Source organism: Salvelinus fontinalis, chromosome 17 (assembly GCF_029448725.1).
Source record: "Salvelinus fontinalis isolate EN_2023a chromosome 17, ASM2944872v1, whole genome shotgun sequence".
Taxonomy (NCBI): Eukaryota; Metazoa; Chordata; class Actinopteri; order Salmoniformes; family Salmonidae; genus Salvelinus; species Salvelinus fontinalis.
In genome coordinates, this window is record NC_074681.1 from 25836822 (window position 1) to 25862410 (window position 25589).

The 25589-nt window shown below is 40.4% G+C and overlaps 1 protein-coding gene across 1 annotated transcript in view; it reads right to left on the reverse strand.

Moving 5' to 3' along the window:
* Positions 1-25589, reverse strand: part of LOC129814048 (contactin-associated protein-like 2) — a 100532-nt gene that overhangs the window by 15339 nt on the left and 59604 nt on the right. Inside the window, exons 9-17 of the mRNA XM_055866811.1 lie at positions 10511-10660; positions 8596-8758; positions 6203-6309; positions 5842-5961; positions 5482-5597; positions 5058-5142; positions 2054-2210; positions 1722-1849; positions 1416-1586 (exon numbers count right to left, since the gene is read on the reverse strand). Coding sequence (XP_055722786.1) covers positions 1416-1586; positions 1722-1849; positions 2054-2210; positions 5058-5142; positions 5482-5597; positions 5842-5961; positions 6203-6309; positions 8596-8758; positions 10511-10660 — 1197 coding nt within the window. The remainder of the gene's footprint in view (positions 1-1415; positions 1587-1721; positions 1850-2053; positions 2211-5057; positions 5143-5481; positions 5598-5841; positions 5962-6202; positions 6310-8595; positions 8759-10510; positions 10661-25589) is intronic.

Sequence of the window (25589 nt, forward strand, 5' to 3'; positions counted from 1 at the left end):
GTGATTGAGCTCTTTTCCACTTACCAGGGGTCTCACCCTGGACCACATTGGGAGAATCATTATTTGATTTTATTTCCCAACCGACTCAATAGATCTATAATAAAGGGAGCTGTCTGACTGCATTTGTTCTCCATTCAGAGCATGTACTGAAGCTGTGGAGATGACATGGGGGAGCCTTGTCAATCATAGATCCACCTGTTCAGAGCAGATGCTTGGCCTGCAGGACTGGCAGATAACATTCTGAAGCTCAGAGGAATTTTGGAGTGGAGCCAAGTCTCATTAAAACAACTGCCAGTGCCAAGCTCTAAAGAGAAATTCTAATGTGTACCAGTACTCAAGAGTGTTTAAAACTGTTTAAAATACAAAAGCTCACCAGAGGCTTAGTAAATCCATTTCCCTTGGCAGACTAATACTATACCTTGTGAATATTAAAATGGGGGGAAAATATTAAATATGAAATGTTTTTTTTACAGAATATTGTCTGTCTCTGTCTCCAAAGAAGAGACCGTGTTTCTTCAGAGCAACTGAATCACTAATAATACTGCTCAAATATTGTCAACGCATTGCACCAAAAGATGGCGTCAGTAAAGCTTCAAACCTGCCAGAGAAAAAGGGTCAGAAACAATAACAATGGGTTCTGAGGCGACGGAAGGAGCTCAAAGATATTTCTGACCATTGATCTTTCCCAGCGGAAGGAAACTGCTCTCCCACTAGCTCACAAATCATGCTTAAATGTCACTGGAAACCAATTTCATCTAACAATACCATTTCCAAACAGGGTTCCCACTGTGCTGGTGAACTTTAAGTTAATACTGACTTCCAGCCATTTCTAAGTGGAGATTTCTAAAGCACTGAAGTTGAATATAAGCTGAGAGAAGTATGGACTGCGATCGATGAGATGGATGGCAGCCTTTATGGAGAGCCCTAGAGGTACCTTGGGAGGTTTCACCTTCACAATGTTCTCAGACTGAGACTCTACAGTACACACACACTTGTCCCCCAAAATTCAATTTACCATCTTGTTACAGTCCCCAAGAGTTGACTGAGGAGCTGTACTAAGAACTGAATGGTAACTCACAGGGAACATGGCAGGTGACAATTGCTTAGTGGCTGGGGGTTTGTTTTTAGGAGGAACACGAGATTCTTGTTTTGTGGCCACAAGACAGACAAGATCCTTTTCATATAGTGGAAAGTCATAGTGGAAAGTCAAAGTCGATATCTACTGTGAATAAGCCTTACCAACACTGTCCAAAACCACTGAATTTATACTGCATCTATACATTATATATTGTAATGGGATAATTTTTTGCAGATGTGGACCCAGAGCTTTGATATGGAACTGCACAGACACACATCCATAATATAAGTCTGCAGGTAGTGTATATCGACCTGTTACTGAGTAGTGGTATACTCACCTTTTAGTTCCAGGCGGATGAAGTCAGCGTTGCCAAGGTTCTCCAGAAAGACGCCATAAGAGGAGGAAGTCTTGAAATAGAAAGAGATGTCAGCGCTGGTCTCTCCTTGGAAGGTAGGGAAGTGCAGGTAGGATGCAGGCGTGTTGAAGGATGCTGCGTTCCAGTAGTTACCTGGGAAACAGACAGGAAACATGAATCACTCAGTGTGTTGCCTATCCACATCACTGATTGTGCATTCTAGTCATACAAAGCAAAGAATAATGGCCCAAAATACTACCATAGGTGTGGAAATTATAACAAACTCACCATCTCCTTGACAACGCAGTGGACCCACAGTCAATTTAGCCTCAGAGCCAGCACGATTAGTGTCACCAACCACCACCTGACTCACAGGCAAATGGTCTTTATACACCAGAAGACCAGCGTCCTCTCTCCTAAATTAAAAATAAATCAAATATGTGAGGTACAGAGGAATATTTTCACTACAAAAGGCACAACAGTAAGATTGTAACATTTGCTTTGTGCTACAATGTATTACGTCTTGATTCATTTCATGGATGACATTTCAGGATAACTAGATTATAAAACTACGTTTTAATACGGTAACATCGAATCTATGGTCTTGTTCAGTCACTCACCACCGTGTTTGATCAGCGTCACAGTTGCAGTAGTACTTGGGGTCGGTGCAGTTCCTCTCGATTCCACAGGCACACTTCTGGATCCCTGGGCCTGAACCACCCCAGTAAAAATGCTTCTCATTGGCCCTGCCAACCCACCATGTAAATGGAGATCCCTCTGCAAAATAACAACAACATGAATCAGCACAGAACATACCAAAACAACAACATACTCAATACACAAGCATCATGCTACAATATTTGTGTATATCTACAGTAAACAAATGACCATAGATAGTCTAAGCAGTTTTTTAAATGTGCTCTTCTCTACTGGTCCACAGACAATAACATGCTACCTTTGTTGATGTCAAACTCGCATGGCAAATAGCCTTGAAACTGAGATGAAGAGGCTATTGATGCATATTGATGAATACGTCAGAGGTCATATACTGCTTATGTTATGTGCAGTCCTATGTTTAGATCCTTAGACAAGTGTAACCAGCTGATCCATTTTCCTTCACTCTATTTGACAATTAACTTTTTTATTGATTGAGACAAGCTATGTGGTCTATTAATCAGCTATTCATCCTGTTCCACCCCCACACCAACAGCAGCACAGACCGCTAGTGTTATTCAGCACTCTAGGTAATCAAAAATGACTTGCTCTAAGGAACGGGAAAATAACTGGTGTGAGGAATCACATCAAGTGGAAATGTCTGTTTGTACAGATGGACAAACAAGATCATTTATCAAGACAAACACTCCCCAGGGCATTTGTTCTTGTTCAACAACTCCACCATGCTTGTGTAGTCATACGTACTACAGTGGGATCTCTGAACAACTCTTGTGTATTGCTGTTTACAATGTGAATTATGCTTTTGAATTTCAAGTAGTCAAACAAAAGGCATGCTTAACAATAAGCAGTGGGGAAAAACAATGTTTACACGACAGTAATTTGGGAAAGACAAGAAAATATAATTTCATTTGCCATTTTCCATCTTGTCATTGTTACTTATCAGCAGCACCTGGCTGAATTTGCCCTCCAGTGAATGACAAATAATAATTTTATGAAAAATAATAATTGGCTGGTGGTACATTATTGAAGGGGTCCGGTATCAAGCCACTGACAGTGAAATATTAACGCAACGTTTGCATCAATGGGGAAATAATAGTGGAAGGACAATGGGACTGCTGTTTCTAGCCACAGGGGTGGTCTGTTCATCACATGCCTCAGAAATCGGCTAAAATGTTTCAGTAAAAGCCAAGGGGACACAGAGTGAAGCGGTGAGGCTCTAGGGAGAGAACAAAGGCTGTTACACAGGCTGTTCCCCTGCAAGGTACCCATGTTCCACACTGGTCCACATGCAGGGCAGGGGGGGGTGAAGAGAGGGAGATGGAGAGAGACAGAGAGAGGGGGGTGGATGGAGAGAGGAGGGTGGATAGAGAGATTGAGGGGAACGGTATGGACCATTGTGGGGTTGTGGGTATTCCCTGGTTATAGAGTAATCAATAATTCAGGTTCTTTATGGTGATGAGAAGGGAAACAGGCTAAGCTGAGGGCCTGGAGGCCAAGTGTCTCCCGTCTGTGTAAGGGGAGAGAGACAAACCAGCAGCGGTGATACTGGGAGGTAAAGTAAGCTTCTTTTCCTCAATACTGGATGAATGGGCACAACTGGGGACAACACAATAAGACTACCAAATGAGGGAGAGGTACTACCACCGACCAGCAGCTCTGACCAGGAATTTCTGACTCCTCGTCTCTTTCAGCTCACTGATCCTGCCAACCAACACGCTCCCTTTCACCATGCTAAACGGCTGTCGAGCAGCAAGGTGTACAGAGCTCACCAGAACACTAATGATGTGTGGGTTTTATCTGTCAACGTCTCCAGTCAGTCAGGCCCCTGTCTCAGATCCTAACACATCCAAAGGACATGATGAAAGCTTGTTATGCTGCACATATACACCAAGTGATGCACAAATCAGTGTCTACTCTAGAGGCTGGGAGCTGGGGCTACCCTGCTGCTAACAAAACCTCAGGCTCAGAACTCTATGGACCGTCAGGGGGAACGGGCTGTTGCTTGATAACGCCAGATGAGATAAAAATCAAACAAGGTAAAAAATAAAACACTACATTGTTGGAAGAAACTGGCAAGCTTTTAGGTTCTGTGGCTGTCATGGAATTTCAGTTTTAATATTCCCTACGGTTGGCTTAAGGGAATAAACCAGTTCCATTTATCACAGGTAGTATTCCTCAGAGCCACTGCAATAAACGCTTGGCTCAATTCTATGAGTAATGACAAGGGATGACAACTGCTGTGTCGCTGTCTAATGTACGCCAGCTTGTCGCTGTCTAATGTACGACAGAGACAAGCTGTCTAATGTACGACAGCTTGTCGCTGTCTAATGAACGTCAGCTTGTCGCTGTCTAATGTACGACAGAGACAAGCTGTCTAATGTACGTCAGCTTGTCGCTGTCTAATGTACGACAGAGACAAGCTGTCTAATGTACGACAGAGACAAGCTGTCTAATGTACGTCAGCTTGTCGCTGTCTAATGTACGTCAGCTTGTCGCTGTCTAATGTACGCAGAGACAAGCTGTCTAATGTACGACAGAGACAAGCTGTCTAATGTACGTCAGCTTGTCGCTGTCTAATGTACGACAGAGACAAGCTGTCTAATGTACGTCAGCTTGTCGCTGTCTAATGTACGTCAGCTTCACATCACCTTCACATCTCGTGAAACACTTGCCAAATCAAATAGATAAGAGTATTCTTCACGTGTAGCCATAATGCTAATAACAATCGACTAAACAATCTAGCAACAGCTAAATGGACATTCATCAATAACAAACACTGGGAAGGGGAAAGAGAAGATAACATATTATTGCCATTTTCTCTCTCCAGATGCCTAAATTGCTGTGTCTTTGTTGGAAAGGATACTACAGTATTGTCCAATAGAAACAGATCCTTAAAATATTCTCAGATGTACACAACAACTAACATACAAACACCAATGTTCTCTTTACCTGGCGTATTGAGCAGTCGAGACATTCGGCAGGCGTAGACAACATGCTGTTCACAGTACTCCGCACTTCCCGTGATGGCTGTCACCTGTCGTAGGGAGATTAAAAAAAATAGGGTTTAAGCAATGCAGAATGCATAACATTTAGTAATAATGTGAGTGAAAATACAGTGAGAACATCTTTAATAAACAACGTAGCTAGCTAGTGTCTTCGGCTGTAACATCAAAATACATAGAAAATACACATAGGGCTGGTTTCTCTAGACTGAAAATATAGAGTTTCTCCATTGAGTATTGTTTTTTTGTACGAAACTAGGCTTCATCCTGGTCCATTAAACCCACTGATAAAATACAGATTTCTTTCCCATTGAGATGGTTCCTTCATGAATGATTCAATGGGTGAAGATGTCATAAGGTCATAAGGTTACCTGCTCTGTGGACATGTTGTAATTGAGCTGCAGCACAGCCTTCCCCTCCAGGTCTGAGCCAGTCACTGAAGTCTGGGGAGACAGGTTGTTTCTCACTGTCGTCCACACCTTGTCCTCTGCAACACACACAGTCAACAACACCATCAACAAACCAGTACAATATTTACAGGTGAATAATTAAATGTGGGTCAGAGCCATCCCTGCAGTCAAAACTGGTTGCAATGATACCAGATTTGGTTGTAATCTGGTTATAATGATGTCAGTTTAATATGATTGGCCCGCTGGGATGGGACAACATCATCAGACGCAGAGATGGTTAGGTTGATTTTCATCTTGAGTCTTATTGAGAGGTACTCTTACCAGTCATGTTGCAGTTGACTTTGAATGGGCCAACAGGACCACTCCCATCAGGGTCGATCCAGTACGTCCCAGATGTTTTACCAAGGTGTTTGTATTCCTCACAGGACTGTTCATACACGGCTGGAGAGGAGGAATACATACGCGAGAGAGGAAACCACATCTATTATGAAGCTGACATTGCAGTAGAATGACTTATTCATCATTACAAATCCAGGTGTTTCCCCATTTGTAAGGGAGGTGAATGATGCAAAAATGTGACTGACGTTTCAGATGGGTCCCTGAGGGTATGAATAATGACAGACCATAGATGAAGATGTCTTGATAGGCTAAGGAGGAGGAGGAGGAAGGGGAGGATACCTACAGGTATGGCATGTAGCCCCGGTGTATCCTGTCCCGTTACAGGAGCAGCTGAAACTATCCCAGGTCTGAGAGCAGCGGCCTCTATGTTCACAGTGGTTAGGGACACATCTGTGTGGGGGGGGAGATCATTCTCACATGAAGAAGAAGCAGACGTGACCTCTAATATAACTACTTTGACCTTTGTGAAACTACAGATGTGTCAGAAGAGAATAGATAGGACAACATAGGAAGAACTTTCATAGAGTGCATATTTCAAATATAATTTACGCTAAAAAACAAATTAATTGGAAATGGATGGATACTGTCGTAGCTGAATCAGAATTAGTTAGGTAACATAGAAAAACAAGATGTTTTATTTATATAATATGCTTATGTGAGATACTTGTCATTAGGATGTCTCCTTTTGGACTATAGGGTTGGCAGTTACAGTTATCCCTTCTCAGCTAGGGCTCAGTCACTTGGGGCCCAGAGAAGGGAGAGGTCAGGCTTGTCTTTTATATGTCTGGTAATATGCAGGAATATCAGAAAGGGAGAGGTCAGGTTTGAACATTGTCTTCATATGTGAATGTATCTGTTAAACCATGTGAAGGGCTCCACAATGTCTGTACGCCAGTCACTCCCTCCTTTTCTCATTGGGGGGAGGAGTATGGCGGTGTCTGGAACCATTGTATTACCCCTCTGATGTTGCACTAATCTTGAGATAGTATATGACCTAGAAGTCACTCCTCTCAGTGAGCTTGTCCAGGAGTGGGGAGAAGAGGGGGTGTATTTGAGATGGGAGTATCTAAAGTTGACAATTGATATATGCCATTGGATGAGGTAATGTTTTGGTACTATGAAGTACCAAGAACAAGATTAGAACCTCGTCTTAGAGACCAAACTATCTGGCTATGGGATACTCCTCTCTCAAGTAAAAGGCCCTTTGTGAAGTTCCTGAGATCTGTGGTTCGTCATGTAAGTTGAGAGGGGTGTATCTTGGCTATAAAAGGTCTTTGTATTCTCTTATAGGCACTCTCAGGAATCATTTATAGACACTGAATTGATCTGAGAGTCAAAGGGCTATGGTGAAGCTCATATAATTAAAGATGAAGTTTAGATATAACTCTGACTTGTGTGTGGTTTGTAAACTCTCCTCATTTAGTAATACAGGAAATTACCACAACAATACATTCATTTGGTACTTCTTCAAATCAAATTCAACAAGAAGACATCTAATTGAAATACGTTGACCTTTGTGAGACAACAGAGGATGTTACCGTGCTGTCGCCGAGTCATGACAGTAATCAGTCAACACACGGTGCTGTGAGGAGGTTTGTGACCTTTGTTTCATGTATTTTCTGATACCACTTCATGGTGAACGTTAGGGTGTATCACTGTACTCTCTTAGTCCATTTCCAGTTCAGGACCTCCTTAAACCTGCTGGTGTGATCAAAGGGCTGTGGTAACATGTAGTTCCCTTTGAAGTTAGTTGAACTCCCCCTGCTAGCATAGTTTAGAATGAGGATTTCATCACCACAATCCTTTAAATTTACACAGGGCAATGATGTTGGAACGTTCCTATTTAATGGGAGAGAAAATCTGGTGTATCGGATAACCTTTGCCATAATAGATCAGTCAAATGAACTACACATCAAGATTATTCAGCCATAAATGGTTTTATCATACGTGCATATTACACAAATGTCCCTAGAACAACAATATAATTTGATTTGACTAAGGACGTTAAGCTGAAAACAAATCTGCATGACCATCCAGAACCTTTTTTTGCGGTCTTGAAAATGTCTTCCTCTGACATTCCAAAGGGTGTCGTTAACAGTTCCAGCACAAAAGGTTGGAATAACAGGATCTACAGTTTGACTACTAATCACTAACGGAGAATAAGAAGCAGAGATAAGATTCCATTTATGAACCAGAACCATGTGTTGGAGTGAACCAACATACTGTGAGAATACTTTTTATGTGCTTATCTTGATAAGAATGTAAGCGCATGTCCAAATTCTCCAGGCGGACTGAGTAACCTTTTGCTAAAATTGCATTTCCATATCTCGGGAGAAGCAACAGAGCTTTTCCACTTCATTGTTTTGATGAGTTTTGCATTGGGGATGTGTGCCTGTTTGGCTGTGTGCTTGTGTACACAGGCATTTACCAGCAGGAGCACAGATATTGCACACTAAGACATCCACTAGCAAAGCCTTGTGTGATCCTCTGATCCCTGCCTCTCGCTGTGTGAGATGCTTTCTTGATCTTGATGGGCCACCTACCATCTTTATGAAAAGACTGTGTAATGCATGCCCATGAGCAACCAGCCCCTCAGGTAATGTTACAGTAGGTTTTTATACGCTGCTTAGATTATCAAGCTCAATAAGATCTTTGGGGAATGGTATAGAATATTACCTGTCTATGATGGCACACATATCCAGGCTGACATTCTCAAAGGTTCCCATGTTGCCTTGCTCTACCGCCACCAGGTCAGCTAGCTGGTCGTCCACGTGGATCAGTTGCATGCAGCCCTGGAAGGAGCGCTGGGCAGGGGGAGTGTTGGTACGCAGGAAGTAGCCTGCATGAGAACAAGAGGGAGAAAGAATCCAAAGTTAACCATATGATCAAGACAGAGCTTTCTGTTTGAAAAGTAAACTCTAGAGATACATTACAACTATTAAGCAACATTAATTCTGAGTGTTGTGTTTTGGTTTGAATCATTAGGGAAGAGTTTCATTCAATATTTAAGACACTGTCTTAAAAGAAACAACTTTAAAGGCTAACAAAACACAAAGAAAACAAAAAGGTAACCAATCAAATGTAACAAAGAGGATTTTCTTACAAAGCCATCAAACACACAAAAACATGTAGTGTACACACAATAAATCACATGAATAAGTACGTAACAAGCTTACAAGGTTTCCTAAAAGCATTTAAAGGGTATGCTCATTGTAAGAACCTTCGTAGGCGCATCGTTAAATCTCAGAGCTTTTTCCTAAAACCATCTTAACTAAAGTTGCACTTGAAACTCTTGTTATTTAACGCCTCAGACCACTAGTAGAACAGCTAAGTGTGTTGTCACTTTATGCACATAAGATCTCCGCTAAACATTGAATCACGATGTGTATCTGTCTCTCTGTGACCGCAGATAACTTCAGAACGAAGATGACTACAAATACAAAGTTGCCAATGTCTTTGCAATTGTTACAAAGAAGCAAAAGATAATACCATGCTTCAAATAAAAACAGAGATGAATGCAGTATTGAATACAGTAGGCCTATAGACTACATAGGACAATATTTAAATCATATTAAAATCAATTTCATGTTCATTCCATTGAGTTCTATTTTGCTAACTGTAGGCTGTCAAATTTTTTCCTTAATATTTAATATGTAACAACATGTGCGCAATGATATGCCAAATCTACGATAGTTTATTATTATAGGGTAGGCTAAGCATTGGAATAAACTGTCTCAATATTTGCAGCCATATAGGCTATAATTCTAATGTGAATGTAAAATGTGAATGAAGAATGCTGATCTGATAGCAGCACTGTTTCAAGCCTATCAATATAAAAACAAGCTTGTACGAAAGTGAAAGTTCTCACTAGGAGGTGTTTTGGGAAATGCATCTGAGTTATAGTAACGATGCATTGTTAAAAGACTTGTAAACCTAAATTCCATCGCTTACAATTGTTTTAACGATGCATCGCAGGGTGAGAGACGGCAGTGGGACGGTAGGCCCCTAAATGGCAGGTAATCCAAGAAAGACGAGTAGGCGTCCACTACATTGCAACAAACTTTAGTGAATTATTAACAGAATATATTTACAAAATAATACATATAGGAGCAGTCAGCAGTGCACATCAGGATACACAACGGCAACACGTTTCGACTTCAAGAATCTTCCTCACACTGCCTGAAAGATTCCAACTAGAAGTTGAAACGCGTTGCAAGTGTGCATATCTAATGTATAATGCCTTCTGCCCCTATATGTACACTTTTTAGGCTATTTATATTCAATTAGGAAGTTTTCGGCGGTCACAGAGAGACAGATAAACATCTTCATTCTATGTTTAGCAGATATTTCCTGTGTGTAAAGTGACGCGGGAGGACAAACGGTGATTTAACGATGCAGCTGTTCAACAAGTGGTCTGAGGCAGGCGTTAGATTACAAGGTTTGGGAAACGGCTTGAGAATGTAAAGATGCTCTTATGAAGGTTCTAACGATGAATTAAGCCTTAATATGCTTCTGAGAAATCGGGCCCAGAGCCATATACCTGTCCGGTATAGAGCTATATGGTTCTGTTATAGACCATCTGTGTAAATACCTCCAAAGTAGTATTGGCCCCCTGTTCTAATCTGAATGGGAATGACCGTTCTGACCGTGGACGCCTCGTCACCATCGATGGTCAGCATGGCGCAGTTCTCCAGAGCATGGAGATAGACGTTATGCCACTGGCCGTCGTTGAGCCCCGAACCTTAACAGTGACCACAGACAGAACAATATGGCTTCATGAATCACAGTTACGGTGGGTGATAAGCAGGGAACTGAAATTACTGAAACATCAGAAAAACAACAATAAATTCTGAGAAAGACTATGATATACAGATCTGTTTGGCATTCCCTCTCTTTACTAAAATATCCTTCTTATGTTATGGCAAACACTAGATTGAGAAATGGAGACAAACAAACAACACGACCATGGACCAAGTAGCTACCGAATCGACTAAAGTGAGTTTAGAGTCACTACTAACAGAAATTTGCACTGGCAATGAGAAACTGTCTAAGCATATGAAGAAAATATCCAATGTCAAAAAAATATGAACTGACATGACTGAACTGGGCAAACGTGTGGAGAAGGCTGAAGCTGGCTTAACCCTTAAAATCACACTGTACACATCACTGACAATCTGAAATGTTCCACCCACACAGACAGTATGGTAAAGAAGGTGCAACAGCGCCTCTTCAACTTCAGGAGGCTGAAGAAATTTGTCTTGGCACCTAAAACCCTCACAAACTTTTACAGATGCACAATTGAGAGCATCCTGTCGGGCTGTCTCACCACCTGGTACAGCAACTGCACCGCCTGTAACCGCAGGGCTCTCCAGAAGGTGGTGCGATCTGCCCAACGCATCCCCGGGGGCAAACTACCTGCCCTCCAGGACACCTACAGCCCCTGATGTCACAGGAAGTACAAAAAGATCATAAAGGACATCAACCACCCGAGCCACGAACTGTTCACCCCGCTAATATCCACAAGACGAGGTCAGTACAGATGCATCAAAGCTGGGACCGAGAGACTGAAAAACAGCTTCTATCTTAAGGCCATCAGACTGTTAAATAGCCATCACTAGCAGGCTTCCACCTGGCTACTCAACCCTGCACCTTAGAGGCTGCTGCCCTATATACATAGAATTGGAATCACTGGTCACTTTAATAATGAAACACTAGTAATTTCAATAAAGTTTAAGTAATGTTTACATACTGCTTTGCTCATCTCATATGTATATGCTGTATTCTATTCTACTGTATTTTAGTCAATGCCACTCCGACATTGCTTAATCTAATATTTATATATTTCTTAATTCCATTCTTTTAGATTTGTGTGTATTGTTGTGAATTGTTTTTAGGTACTACTGCACTGTTAGATACTACTGCACTGTTGGAGCTAGGAACACCCGCAATAACATATGCTAAATATGTGTATGTGACCAATAAAATTTGATTTGATTTGAATGAACTGCATAGACTAGGACAGCCTCTTAAAGACAATGTACCACAGATGGGTCACTGGACTATTGAACTGTTTAGGCAACTGAAATGAAGATGGACTATTACACCCTACCACATCAAACACAAAAGTGAAAGGTATGTGTTGTTAATGCCTTCACTCACACACCTACTGAAAAGACAATCACAGTACCACTCAAGCGATCTGTCTAAATGAATAACACTTTAATGACTATTGGCTATGCAGCCTAAATGGCAACCCATTCATTGGTAGGCTATAGACATGATCTATTTCTTTAAATAACGAACTGACAAGGGAACAGAACAACATGATGATTGCTATGATCTGAAGAATTTTTTTTGGAATGTTCCCTTCGCAGACAGGCTATAAAGGCCTGAGTAGATGGGATGAATTTAAATGGCCAAATATGAAAAAAAACTGGGAGAGATAAAATGTTATAGAGCCTAAGATGCTGAAATTGAAAGCACGCTGTACTTTCATTTCCGTTGCTCTCTCTCTCTCTCCCTTCCTTCCTTTTTCTTATTTAATTTTGCCCAATTAAGGCATGATAACGGAGAAACTGATATATTAATTGAAAAAAACAGCACCAGTCAAAAGTTTGGACACACCTACTCATTCAAGGGTTTTTCTTTATTTGTACTATTTTCTACATTGTAGAATAATAGTGAAGACATCATAACTATTAAATAACACATATGGAATCATGTAGTAACCAAAAAAGTTTAATTTTAGACTCTTCAATGTAGCCACCCTTTGCCTTGATGACAGTTTTGCACATCTGAGGCATTCTCTCAACCAGCTTCACCTGGAATGCTTTTCCAACAGTCTTGATGGAGTTCCCACATATGCTGAGCACTTGTTGGCTGCTTTTCCTTCACTCTGCGGTCCAACTCATGCCAAACCATCTCAATTGGGTTGAGGTCGGGTGATTGTGGAGGCCAGGTCATATGATGCAGCACTCCATCAAAAAGCCCTTACACCGCCTGGAGGTGTGTTTTGGGTCATTGTCCTGTTGAAAAACAAATGATAGTCCCACTAAGCGCAAACCAGATGGGATGACGTATCGTTGCAGAATGCTGTGGATCATCCGTTCACCTACTCTGCGTCTAACAAAGACACGGTGGTTGGAACCAAAAAAATTCACAATTGGACTCATCACACCAAAGGACACATTTTCCACCTGTCTAATGTCCATTGCTCGTGTTTCTTGGCCCAAGCAAAGTCTCTTCTTCTTGATGTTCTTTAGTAGTGGTTTCTTTGCAACAATTCAACCATGAAGGCCTGATTCATGCAGTCTCATCTGAACAGTTGTTTATGTATTTTTCTCTCCATTTAACTAGTCAGTTAAGAACAAATTCTTATTTACAATGACGGCCTTCCCAGGACAACGCTGGTGCCAATTGTGCGCCGCCCTATGGGACTCCCAATCACCGCCAGATGTGATGCAGCCTGGATTCAAACCAGGGACTGCAGTCACGCCTCTTGAACTGAGAAGCAGTGCCTTAGATCACTGCGCCACTCGGGAGCCCAGTTGATGATGTTGAGATGTGTCTGTAACTTGAACTCTGTGATGCATTTATTTGGCCTGCAATCTGAGGCTGGTAACTCTACATTTACATTTACATTTAAGTCATTTCGCTGACGCTCTTATCCAGAGCGACTTACATTTTACCTTTTTATTTTTTATTTAACTAGGCAAGTCAGTTAAGAATAAACTCTTATTTTCAATGACGGCCTAGGAACAGTGGGTTAACTGCCTTGTTCAGGGGCAGAACGACAGATTTGTACCTTGTCAGCTCGGGGATTTGAACTTGCAACCTTTCGGTTACTAGCCCAACGCTCTAACCACTAGGCTACCCTGCCGCCCAACTCTAATGAACTTATCCTCTGCAGCAGGGGTAACTCTGGGTCTTCCTTTCCTGTGGCAGTCATCATGAGAGCCAGTTTCATCATCGCGCTTGTTAGTTTTTCAAAGTTCTTCATGTCTTAAAGTAATGATGCACTGTCGTTTTTCTTTGCTTATTCGAGCTGTTCTTGCCATACTATGTACTTGGTCTTTTACTAAATAGGGCTATCTTCTGTATAGCCGGTGGTGGATCAACTTTAATATTCCGGATAGATTGTTGCTTCCATCAATGTAATTGTCTGCATCATTTCCAATACCCCATATATTTTGGGGGTTAATATATATCTATATACACACTACCGTTAAAAAGTTTGGGGTCACTTAGAAATGTCCTTGGTTCTGAAAAGAATAATAATAATTGTGTCCATTAAAATAACATAAAATTGATCAGAAATACAGTGTAGACATTGTTAATGTTGGAAATGACTATTGTAGCTGGAAATAGCAGATTTTTTTACGGAATCTCTACATAGGCGTACAGAGGCCCATTATCAGCAACCATCACTCCTAGAAAACCCTTTTGAAATGATGTTAGCACAGCTGAAAACTGTTCAGATTAAAGTAGCAATAAAACTGGCCTTCATTAGACTAGTTGACTATCTGGAGCATCAGCATTTGTGGGTTTGATTAAAGGCTCAAAATGGCCAGAAACAAAGCACTTTCTTCTGAAACTCATCAGTCTATACTTGTTCTGAGAAATTAAGGCTATTCCATGCGAGAAATTGCCAAGAAACTGAAACTGAAAAACAAATAGACAGGTATTTTCCTCCCCATGGTAGCAAGATCTTATCTATTTTTGCTAACTTTCTATAAAAATGTATTGGAGTGGTATAATTTCTTTCCTTCGGGATATGTATACTGAGTATGTCCACATCCCTGTCAGACCATTTTATTGGTAAACTACACGGTAATGTTAAAGTTGCATTTTTTAGAGACCCAATACGTAATATAGTACACTTATCCAGAGGCTAGAAAAATAATCTAGATCCTCTATGATGCTGTGGAGGGATTCTAATTGTGGTTTTAAAGAAAACATGAATCATCAGTGTACAATGACACCTTTGTTTTTAAGCCACAGATTTCTAATCCCTTAATATTACTGTTGGATCTAATTTTAACAGCTTACATTTCAATGGCAATAATAAATAGATATGCCGATAGTGGACAACCTTGTTTTACTCCTCAACATTTAAAACTTTCTGCGATGTAGCCATTATTTACTATTTTACACCTAGGGTTACTAAACATAACTTTAACCCATTTTATAAGAGATTCTCCAAAATGTTTATATTACAGGCATTAATATATAAACTCCAGTTGTATTTTATCAAAATACTTTTCAAATCAGCTATGAAAACCAGGCCTGCTTTCCCCAATATTTCATAGTATTCTATTGTTTCCAGTACTTGTATTATATTATCTCCGAAGTATCGTCCATGTAAAAAATCTGTCTGATTAGGACTAATAATATCTGACAATACATTTTAAAATTGTATGCGCCAAGCATTTAGCAATTTTTTTTACATCACAACACTGAAGTGTAAGAAGCCTCCAATTGTTTAAATGGACTTTATATATACCACTTGGATCCTGTTTCAGTAATAATGAAATCAGACATTCTTGTTGTGTGTCTGTTAATCTACCGTTTACATGGGAGTGGTTAAAGCATGCTAATAATGGTCCTCTGAGTATATCAAAAAAGTTTGGTATGCCATCCAGCCCTGGAGTTTTCCCAGATTTAAAGGCTTTAATTACATCAAGAAGTTCCTCCTTTGTAATTTGGTCTTCACATGAGTCTTTCCTTACAGATGTTAATTTTACATTATTATCCATACAATTAGCTTCGGTTAGTGGAGATGGAGGAGACTGAAACGAAAACAAATCCTAAAAGTACTTTACTTCCTCTTTCAAAATATTGTTTGGTGACTCATGCGTGACTCTATCATTTGTAACAAGTTTCAATAAAACATAATTTGGTAGCATTTCTATGTTAAAGAGTGAAAAATAATTTTGTGCATTTTCCTCAAATTTCATCCTGTTCGCTTTATTTTCCACAATATATTATTTCACTGGATCTTTCTTGAATAAGTTCCTCCATTTATTTTTGTTTTTCCTCTAACTTATTCTGTGCCTCTATGGTACAGTTTTTATTACTATCTAACTATACTGTTAGTCCTTCAATTTCCTTATTTATCCCACTTATTGTGGGAAGCTTGTGGAAGGCTACCCGAAAAGTTTGACCCAAGTTAAACAATTTAAAGGCAATGCTACCAAATACTAATTGAGTGTATGTAAACTTCTGACCCACTGGGAATGTGATGAAAGAAATAAAAGCTGAAAAAAATCATTCTCTCCACTATTATTCTGACTCTATTTCACATTTTTAAATAAAGTGGTGATCCTAACTGACCTAAGACAGGGAATTTTTACTAGGATTAAATGTCAGGAATTGTGAAAAACTGAGTTTAAATGTATTTGGCTAAGGTGTATGTAAACTTCCGACTTCAACTGTATATCCCAGTTATGTGATGATCCGACCGCATTCTGTCCCCTATCAACATTTTTTAAACTTTTGGTGCCAGAGAGAATGACATAAGAAAGTAATCAAGACAACTAGCTTGATATACCACCCCTACCTTGTCACGACACAACTGATAGAAATTACACAAATTAACTTAAGGCACACCTGTTAATTGAAATGCATTCCAGGTGACTACCTTATGAAGCTGGTTGAGAGAATGCCAAGAGTGTGCAATATATATAGTGTATATATACACTACTGTTCAAAAGTTTGGGGTCACTTAGAAATGCCCTTGTTTTTGAAAGAATAGCAATTTTTTGTGCATTAAAATAACAAAATTGATCAGAAATACAGTGTAGACATTGTTAATGTTGTAAATGACTATTGTAGCTGGAAACGGCAGATTTTTTTATGGAATATCTCCATAGGCCCATTAACAACCATCACTGCTGTGTTCCAATGCCACGCTTTGTTAGCTAATCCAAGTTTATCATTTTAAAAGGCTAGTTGATCATTAGAAAACCCTTTGCAATTACGTTAGCACAGCTGAAAACTGTTGTTCTGATCAAAGAAGCAATAAAACTGGCCTTCATTAGACTAGTTGAATATCTGGAGCATCAGCATTTATCGATTACAGGCTCAAAATGGCCAGAAACAAAGCACTTGCTTCTGAAACTTGTCAGTCTATTCTTGTTCTGAGAAATGAAGGCTATTCCATGTGAGAAATTGCCAAGAAACTGAAGATCTCGTACAACACTGTGTACTACTCCCTTCACAGAACAGCACAAACTGGCTCTAACCAGAATAGAAAGAGGAGTGGGAGGCCCTGGTGCGCAACTGAGCAAGAAGACAAGTACATTAGAGTGTCTAGTTTGAGAAAGACGCCTCACAAGTCCTCAACTGGCAGCTTCATTAAATAGTACCCACAAAACACCAGTCTCGACATCAACTGTGAAGAGGCGACTCCAGGATGCTGGCCTTCTAGGCAGAGTTGCAAAGAAAAAGCCATATCTCAGACTGGCCAATAAAAAGAAAAGATTAAGATGGTCAAAAGAACACAGACCCTGGACAGAGGGACCCTGTCTAGAAGGCCAGCATTTCAGAGTCGCCTCTTCACTGTTGACTTTGAGACTGGTGTTTTGCGGGTACTATTTAATGAAGCTTGGCAGGGTCCTGTTTCGGAGGATGCACGGCTCTCGACCTTCGTCTTTCCCAAGTCCGTAGGGGAGTTGCAGTGATGAGACAAGATCATAACTGCCAATTGGATATCACAAAATTGGGGAGAAAAAGGGAGTAAAGTTTAAAAAAAAGATTTCCCCCACAAAATGGCTTTATTACAGACAAAAATACTCCGCAGCACCTCCACCCCTGCTCAGACGATCCCGCAGGTGAAGAATCCTGATGTGGAGGTCCTGGGCTGGTTTAGTTACACGTGGTCTGTGGTTGTGAGGCCAGTTGGACGTACTGCAAAATTCTCTAAAACGACATTGGGAGGCAGCTTGTGGTTGAGAAATTAAGATTAAATTATCTGGCAACAGCTCTGGTGGACATTCCTGCAGTCAGCATGCCAATTGCTTGCTCCCTCAAAACTTGAGACATATGTGGAATAATGTTGTGTGACTAAACTGCACATTTAAAAGTGGCCTTACATTGTCCTCAGCACAAGGTGAACCTGTGTAATGATCATGCTGTTTAATCAGCTTCTTGATATTCCACACCTGTCAGGTGGATGGATTATCTTGGCAAAGGAGAAATGCTCACTAACAGGGATATAAACAAATGTGTGCACAAAATTAGAGAGAAATAAGCTTTTGGCTGAATGTATTGCTCATAGAATAAAAAAGGTCCTACCGGACATTATTCATCACGATCAGTCGGGATTCTTAAAAGGAAGATATATTGGAGACAACATTAGACAACTACTAAAATAATGGAAAACTATGAGAATAGAAGTAAACCAGGTATAATCCCTATAGCACATTTTGAGAAAGCATTTAATACAGTACGTCTAGAATCGGTTTATAGGTGCCTGGATTTTTTCAACTTTGGATAATCTTTCATAAAATGTGTAAAAGTAATGTACAACAATCCTTTATGTAAAATAATAAATAACGGTTACTGTGTTGTTATGCGTTAATAACATTTAGACTACGTTACCCAGTAGGCTATGCGGGCGCGGGAGATGGTTAAAGAATGCCTTGCATGGCTAAACATGGAGTTTTCTAGCTGAAGTATATGTTCATTAAAACAACATTGTGTCAGATTGGTAGTCGCTATGAAGAGACAGAGAAAAGAAAGGAGTAACTCTGCAAATTTCCGCGACAAAAAGTGAACATTCTACCACAAGTCAAATGACTTGAGTAGTCGTAGCTTGCAAGAGCGAGGACAACGAGCCGCAGCAGCGAGTGACAGCAGCGAGAGCGAGGCTGCATTGGAATCTGTTGACGAGCAAGTTGATGAGCAACATACTGTGAAGTAAGAGAAATTGACACTGTTCCTGTTCTCCGTCATGGATAGGCTTAGTCCTCCTACTCCTATGCAGTTAACAGGCAATTTAGCTGACACTTGGAAACGTTTCAAGTAGACATTCAATATCTACCTAGCAGCCAGTGGTGCAGGGGGAGATGATGACAAATGGAAAGCTTCCATTTTTCTGCATGTTATTGGAGAGGATGCATTGGACATTTACAATAGCTTTCAGCAAGACGAGGCAAACTTGACATTGACTGTGCTAATGGCTAAATTTGAGGAGTACTTTGTACCAAGCCAGAACGTCACGTTTGAGAGATACAAGTTTTTCTCTCATGATCAGAAACAGGTAGTCAGTTTTGACCAGTATTTGGCTGAGCTGAACACACTGAGCAAAACGTGTGAATTTGAAACTCTGAAAGACTCACTAGTGAAAGACAGGGTAGTCTGTGGCATACTTGATAATGGACTCAAGGAGAGATTGCTGCGTGAGCAAGATTTAACCTTGGATAAAGCAGTGAATATGTGTCGAGCAGCTGAAACCACCAGAGCACAAGCTAAAGATCTGTGCAGGGATGAGACGCCAGTGTATTTAATAAACAACACACAACGCCTTACAAAACAAAAACAAGCAAAAGAGAGAAATCAAAACACTACATGTGGAAAATGTGGATTTATCCACAAGCAAAAAAAAAAGCCCTGCATATGGCAAATCATGTAACAACTGTGGGGAAAATAATAATTTCTCAAAATGCTGCAAAGCTGAGGCTACAAAGAAAAAGGTTCACACAGTCGAGGAGATGGAAGAATTCTTTGTTGATTCTGTGGAAATATGCAATGCAGTAAATGCTGAATGGATTGTGCCATTGACTGTGAATGAAACTATAATACCATTCAAGCTTGATACTGGAGCACAGGTAAACCTGTTATCGCTGGATAACTACAAAACACTGAAGGTGAAGAGCAAAATACACCCGGTGAAAATTAAGGTTACTGGTTATACTGGGGAGAACGTACCAGTCAAAGGTAGCTGCATAGTAACGTTACAGCACAAAGGAAAACAGTTCAGAGCACAGCTGCTGATTGTGGAAAAGAGTGTACAGCCTATTCTAGGAATCAATGCATGTGAAAAGCTCAATTTGTTGAAAAGAGTGTATGTAGTGACATCACAGACTGAAAATGACCAAGAATCACTACTGGCTGAGTATGAGGATGTGTTTGAGGGTCTTGGATGTTTACCAGGAGAACACAAAATATGTACTGATGACAAAATTACTCCAGTTGTGCATGCATGCAGAAAAGTTCCATTTGCACTGAGGAAAAGGCTCAAAGAGGAACTCGAACGCATGGAAAAGATGGACGTCATCACAAAAATGGATGAACCTACAGACTGGGTAAGCTCACTGGTTATTGTGGTGAAAAAGAACGGCGATCTCAGGATATGTCTAGACCTGAGAGATCTCAACAAACAATCAAGAGAGAGCATTTCAAGTTGCCAACCAGAGAAGAGATAATGTCGCAGTTTGCTGGAGCAAAGTGGTTCAGTAAGCTTGATGCCTCATCAGGATTCTGGCAAATGAAGCTAGATGATGCAAGCTCAAGGCTATGCACATTCAACACACCTGAGGGCAGGTACAGATTTCTTCGTCTACCATATGGGATTCTCTCAGCGCCAGAGGTCTACCACAAGACAATCCACATGATCTCCAAGCGCATTCCAGGAGTGGGGACTATGATAGATGACATCATCGTCTGGGGGTCCACAAAATAAGAACACGATGCGAGAGTGAGACAAGTGCTGGACCTGACACGGAAAGTCAACCTAAAACTAAACAAGGACAAATGCGAGTTTGGTGTGAAAACACTTACCTTCGTGGCAGATGTACTTTCAGAGGACGGAGTCAAACCAGACCCGAGGAAAACATCAGCCATCAACAACATGGAGCGCCCGAAGAACAAGGACGATGTGAGACGCTTCATGGGCATGATCACCTACCTTGCAAAGTTCATACCTCAACTGTCAGCACAGTCTGCTCCACTCAGATGTCTTCTGGAACAGAAAAATGAATGGGAATGGTCCCATGAACAGGAAAACTGCTTAAAAAACCTAAAGAAGACAATCACAGAAGAGCCCGTGCTCAGGTTCTGTGATCCAGAGAAAAGCACAAGAATTTCTGCAGACGCGTCACAGTTTGGCCTGGGAGCAGTTCTTCTGCAACAGCATTACGACACATGGCAACCCTTCGCTTATGCGTCCAGAGCCTTGACAGGCGCAGAGACACGGTATGCACAAATAGAGAAAGAACTACTGGCAAGCACATACGCTTGCGAAAGGTTTCACCAATACGTCTATGGACGAGACTTCGAAGTAGAAACCGACCACAAACCATTGGTGTCAATCATGTCTAAGCCACTGAATGATTGTCCAATGAGAATCCAGAGAATGTTGATCAGACTGCAAAAGTATGATGTGAAGATGATCTATACCCCAGGAAAGACACTCTTTCTCGAGCAGTCGACAAAGAAGATGAGCTTCGACACACAGAAGAACACTGAGATTCAGGCCTACGTCGACATGATCGTAGCATCACTTCCTGTGTCTTCTGAGAGAATGGAGCAGATCAAAAGAGAGACCGCAGCTGACCAAACAATGACAGAGTTGAAAGAAACAACACTGATAGGATGGCCTGCACAGAAAAACAACTGTCCAAGGAGAATACAGGATTACTGGATGTGCAGAGCAGAGCTCACCGTTTTGGATGACATAGTGTTCAAAGACAACAAGATTGTCATTCCCATAACACTATGCAAAGAAATGCTACAGAAAATACACGAGGGCCACTTGGGTGAGGACAAATGCAAACGACGAGCACGAGAAGTAATGTACTGGCCAAGAATGAACCAGGAAATCAGCCAGACCACTGCTTCATGTGTACTGTGTTTGACCTACAGGCCAAAGCAGCAAGCAGAGCCGCTAATGCCTCATCCAGTACCCAACAGACCCTACTACAAAATTGTCAAAGGTCTGATGAAAAAGGCACACGATGGAAAGGAGGATTTCCTAAAAAATCTGATCTACCGCAGCGCACCGCTGCAGAACAGACTTTCACCTGCACAAATGTTGATGGGACGTCGCATCAGAACCAACCTACCCATCCATAAGGACTTGCTAACACCCAGAGGTGCTCACAAAGTCAAACCTCGGAAAGGAAAAACAGAAAGACAAACAAAAACAGCGACACGACAAAAGTGCAAGACACTTACCTGGACTGAATGTTTTGTTAATGTGAAAAGAAATAGAGCCACAATAGAGTATTGTTGGACAGACTATATTTAGTTGAAAAAATATATATAATTTTTTTTAAGGAAAAACATTTTTGGGAAAGAAATGTGTGTTATTGAAAATTGCATGTTATGCAGGTTGAGTAAACAAATGTGACGTGACATGTGTAGTTACATAGAAAGGTAGTTTTCTTTTAAAGGAAAGTGTTGTTATGTGTTAATAACATTTAGACTACGTTACCCAGCAGGCTATGCGGGCGCGGGAGATGGTTAACCTGTCTGACTCTGGCGTTCCGCCAGCGGAACTCCTCCCACATTCCACTGAAAAGGCAGAGCGCGAAATTCAAAATATATTTTTTAGAAATATTTAACTTTCACACATTAACAAGTCCAATACAGCAAATGAAAGGTACACATCTTGTGAATCCAGCCAACATGTCCGATTTTTAAAATGTTTTACAGCGAAAACAGCACATATATTTATGTTAGCTCACCACCGAATACAAAGGACAGACATTTTTCACAGCACAGGTAGCATGCACAAAGCCAACCTAACTAACCAAGAACCAACCAAACTAACCAAGAAACAACTTCATCAGATGACAGTCTTATAACATGTTATACAATAAATCTATGTTTTGTTCGAAAAATGTGCATATTTGAGGTATAAATCAGTTTTACATTGCAGCTACCATCACAGCTACCGTCAAAATAGCACCGAAGCAGCCTGAGTAATTATAGAGACCAACGTGGAATACCTAAATACTCATCATAAAACATTTCTTAAAAATGCATCGTGTACAGCAAATGAAAGACAAGCATCTTGTGAATCCAGCCAATATTTCAGATTTTTTAAGTGTTTTACAGCGAAAACACAATATAGCATTATATTAGCTTACTACAATAGCCAAACACACAACCGCATTCATTCATCAAGGCACGTTAGCGATAGCAATAGGCACGTTAGCGTTAGCGAATAAACCAGCAAAATATATTAATTTTCACTAACCTTCATAAACCTTCCTCAGATGACAGTCCTATAACATCAGGTTATACATACACTTATGTTTTGTTCGAAAATGTGCATATTTAGAGCTGAAATCAGTGGTTATCCATTATGCTAACGTAGCTTCTTTTTCCCAGAATGTGCGGATATTTCTATTAGACTCTCACCTATTCTGACCAAATAGCTATTCATAAACATTACAAAAAAATACATGTTGTATAGGAAATGATAGATACACTAGTTCTTAATGCAATCGCAGTGTTAGAATTCTAAAAATATCTTCATTACGACATAAGGCTTATGTTATAGCGAGAGAGTGGCCAAAACCTGGGCGCAAAACTACTAGTACACAGTTCGACAGATATATGAAATAGCATCATAAAATGTTTCCTACTTTTGCTGATCTTCCATCAGAATGTTGTACAAGGTGTCCTTTGTCAAGAACAATCGTTGTTTGGATTTAGAACGTCCATTTTCCCTCTTGAATTAGCAAGCGCACTAGCCACGTGGCGCGAAGCTCTCCTTTCTGAACAAAGGCACACAACGCAACACGCCTAACGTCCCGAATAAATTTCAAATATCTAATAAAACTATATTGAAAAAACATACTTAACGATGATATTGTCACATGTATCAAATAAAATCAAAGCCGGAGATAGTAGTCGCCTATAACGACAGCTATTCAGAAGGCAAATCCAGGACCAACTTCGCGCCTTCCTGAAAACAAAAAATGGGTGACACGTCATTCCAAGATGACGTATTCCATCTCAGACCAAGATAAACACTCCATTTCTTCTCTCACTGCATCTTGACATCCAGGGGAAGGTGTATGACGTGCATGTATACTAATAGGTATCATGCCCATTTATAGGCAGGACCCAGAAGAGAGCATCGATTTCAGATTTTCCACTTCCTGGTCAGGAAGTTTGTGCCAAATGAGTTCTGTTTTACTTACAGATATAATTCAAACGGTTTTAGAAACTAGAGAGTGTTTTCTATCCAATAGTAATAATAATATGCATATTGTACGAGCAAGAATTGAGTACGAGGCCGTTTAAATTGGGCACGTTTTTCCCCCAAAGTGACAACAGCGCCCTCTGTCCTCATCAGGTTAAAGAATGCCTTGCATGGCTAAACATGGAGTTTTCTAGCTGAAGTATATGTTCATTAAAAGTAGTTAAACCTACGCCCCGGTTTGTAATTATATAAGGAACAAACATAACAGTTACTTCTTGGAGAACTTTGAATTGTCAACAGGTGTAAAACAAGGTTGCCCTCTGTCACCTTACCTATATATTATGGACATTTTATTTAACCACGCATGTCAGTTAAGAACAAATTGTTATTTACAACGATGGCCTACCCTGATCAAACCTGGACGAATTGTGCGCCGCCTTATGGGACTTCCAATCACAGCCATATGTGATTCAGCCTGGAATTGAACCAGGGACTGTAGTGACTCCTTTTGCACTGAGGTGCACTGCCTTAGACTGCTGCACCACTCGGTAGCCCCCTAAATTGTTAGCTTTAAAAATCAGATCTAATGATAACATTAAGAGGCAAACTATTAAGGGATTAGAGACACAAGTATCAATGTACGCCGATGAATCAAGTTCTCTCTTGAATCCTCAATCTTCAACCTTGCAGGGCCTCATTGAAGACCTGGATAATTTCTCTATTTTCGCTGTACTAAAACCCAACTATGATACGTGTACTATATTACATATTGGGTCTCTAAAAGATACAAACATTAGATTGCCATATGGTCTCCCGATTTAAATGGGCGGATGGTGAAGTTGATGTACTTGGTGTACATATCCAGGAAAAGTTCAGCAAACTTGCAACAATTCATTTTGATCAAAAACTTAACAAAAAATATAGAACCTTGAACCCCTGGAGAGGGAAACACTTATCCATTTACGGGAAGATTACCCTGATTAATTCTCTGCTGATATCGCAGTTTACATATTTATTCATGGCTCTACTGACTCCAGGGGAATCCATTTTCAAAACATGCAAGATTTATTTTTTCTCTTTATTTGGAATGGCAAACCAGTTAAAGTTAAATGAGCATACTTATATAACAAACATAAGTTTGGAAGGTTAGAACTATTTAATATTAAGGCATTAAACCTCTCTCTTAAAGCCTCCATTGTATCTAAATCCAAATTGGTTTTCTAGCAAGCCACTAAGAGAGGTCCATTCTATGTTGAAGAGTGGGCTCTTTGACTTTTTTCAGATTAAAACCTAACATTTTCAGTGGATCGACAATGGATCCCTGTTTAAAGTATGCTCCTTTTTAAATGAAGTCATACTGTAAGGTTCTGCTTTTCTTTGTCAACCTTGTGTTCTTTTTCTTTGTGTTCTTGAACGTACACCTGTTTATTTGTGTTCTGGAACTTTTCTTCTTCTTTTTTTCATTGATTTCACCTGTGTTCGTTTCTCACCTGGTCTCATCAGCTCCCTATTT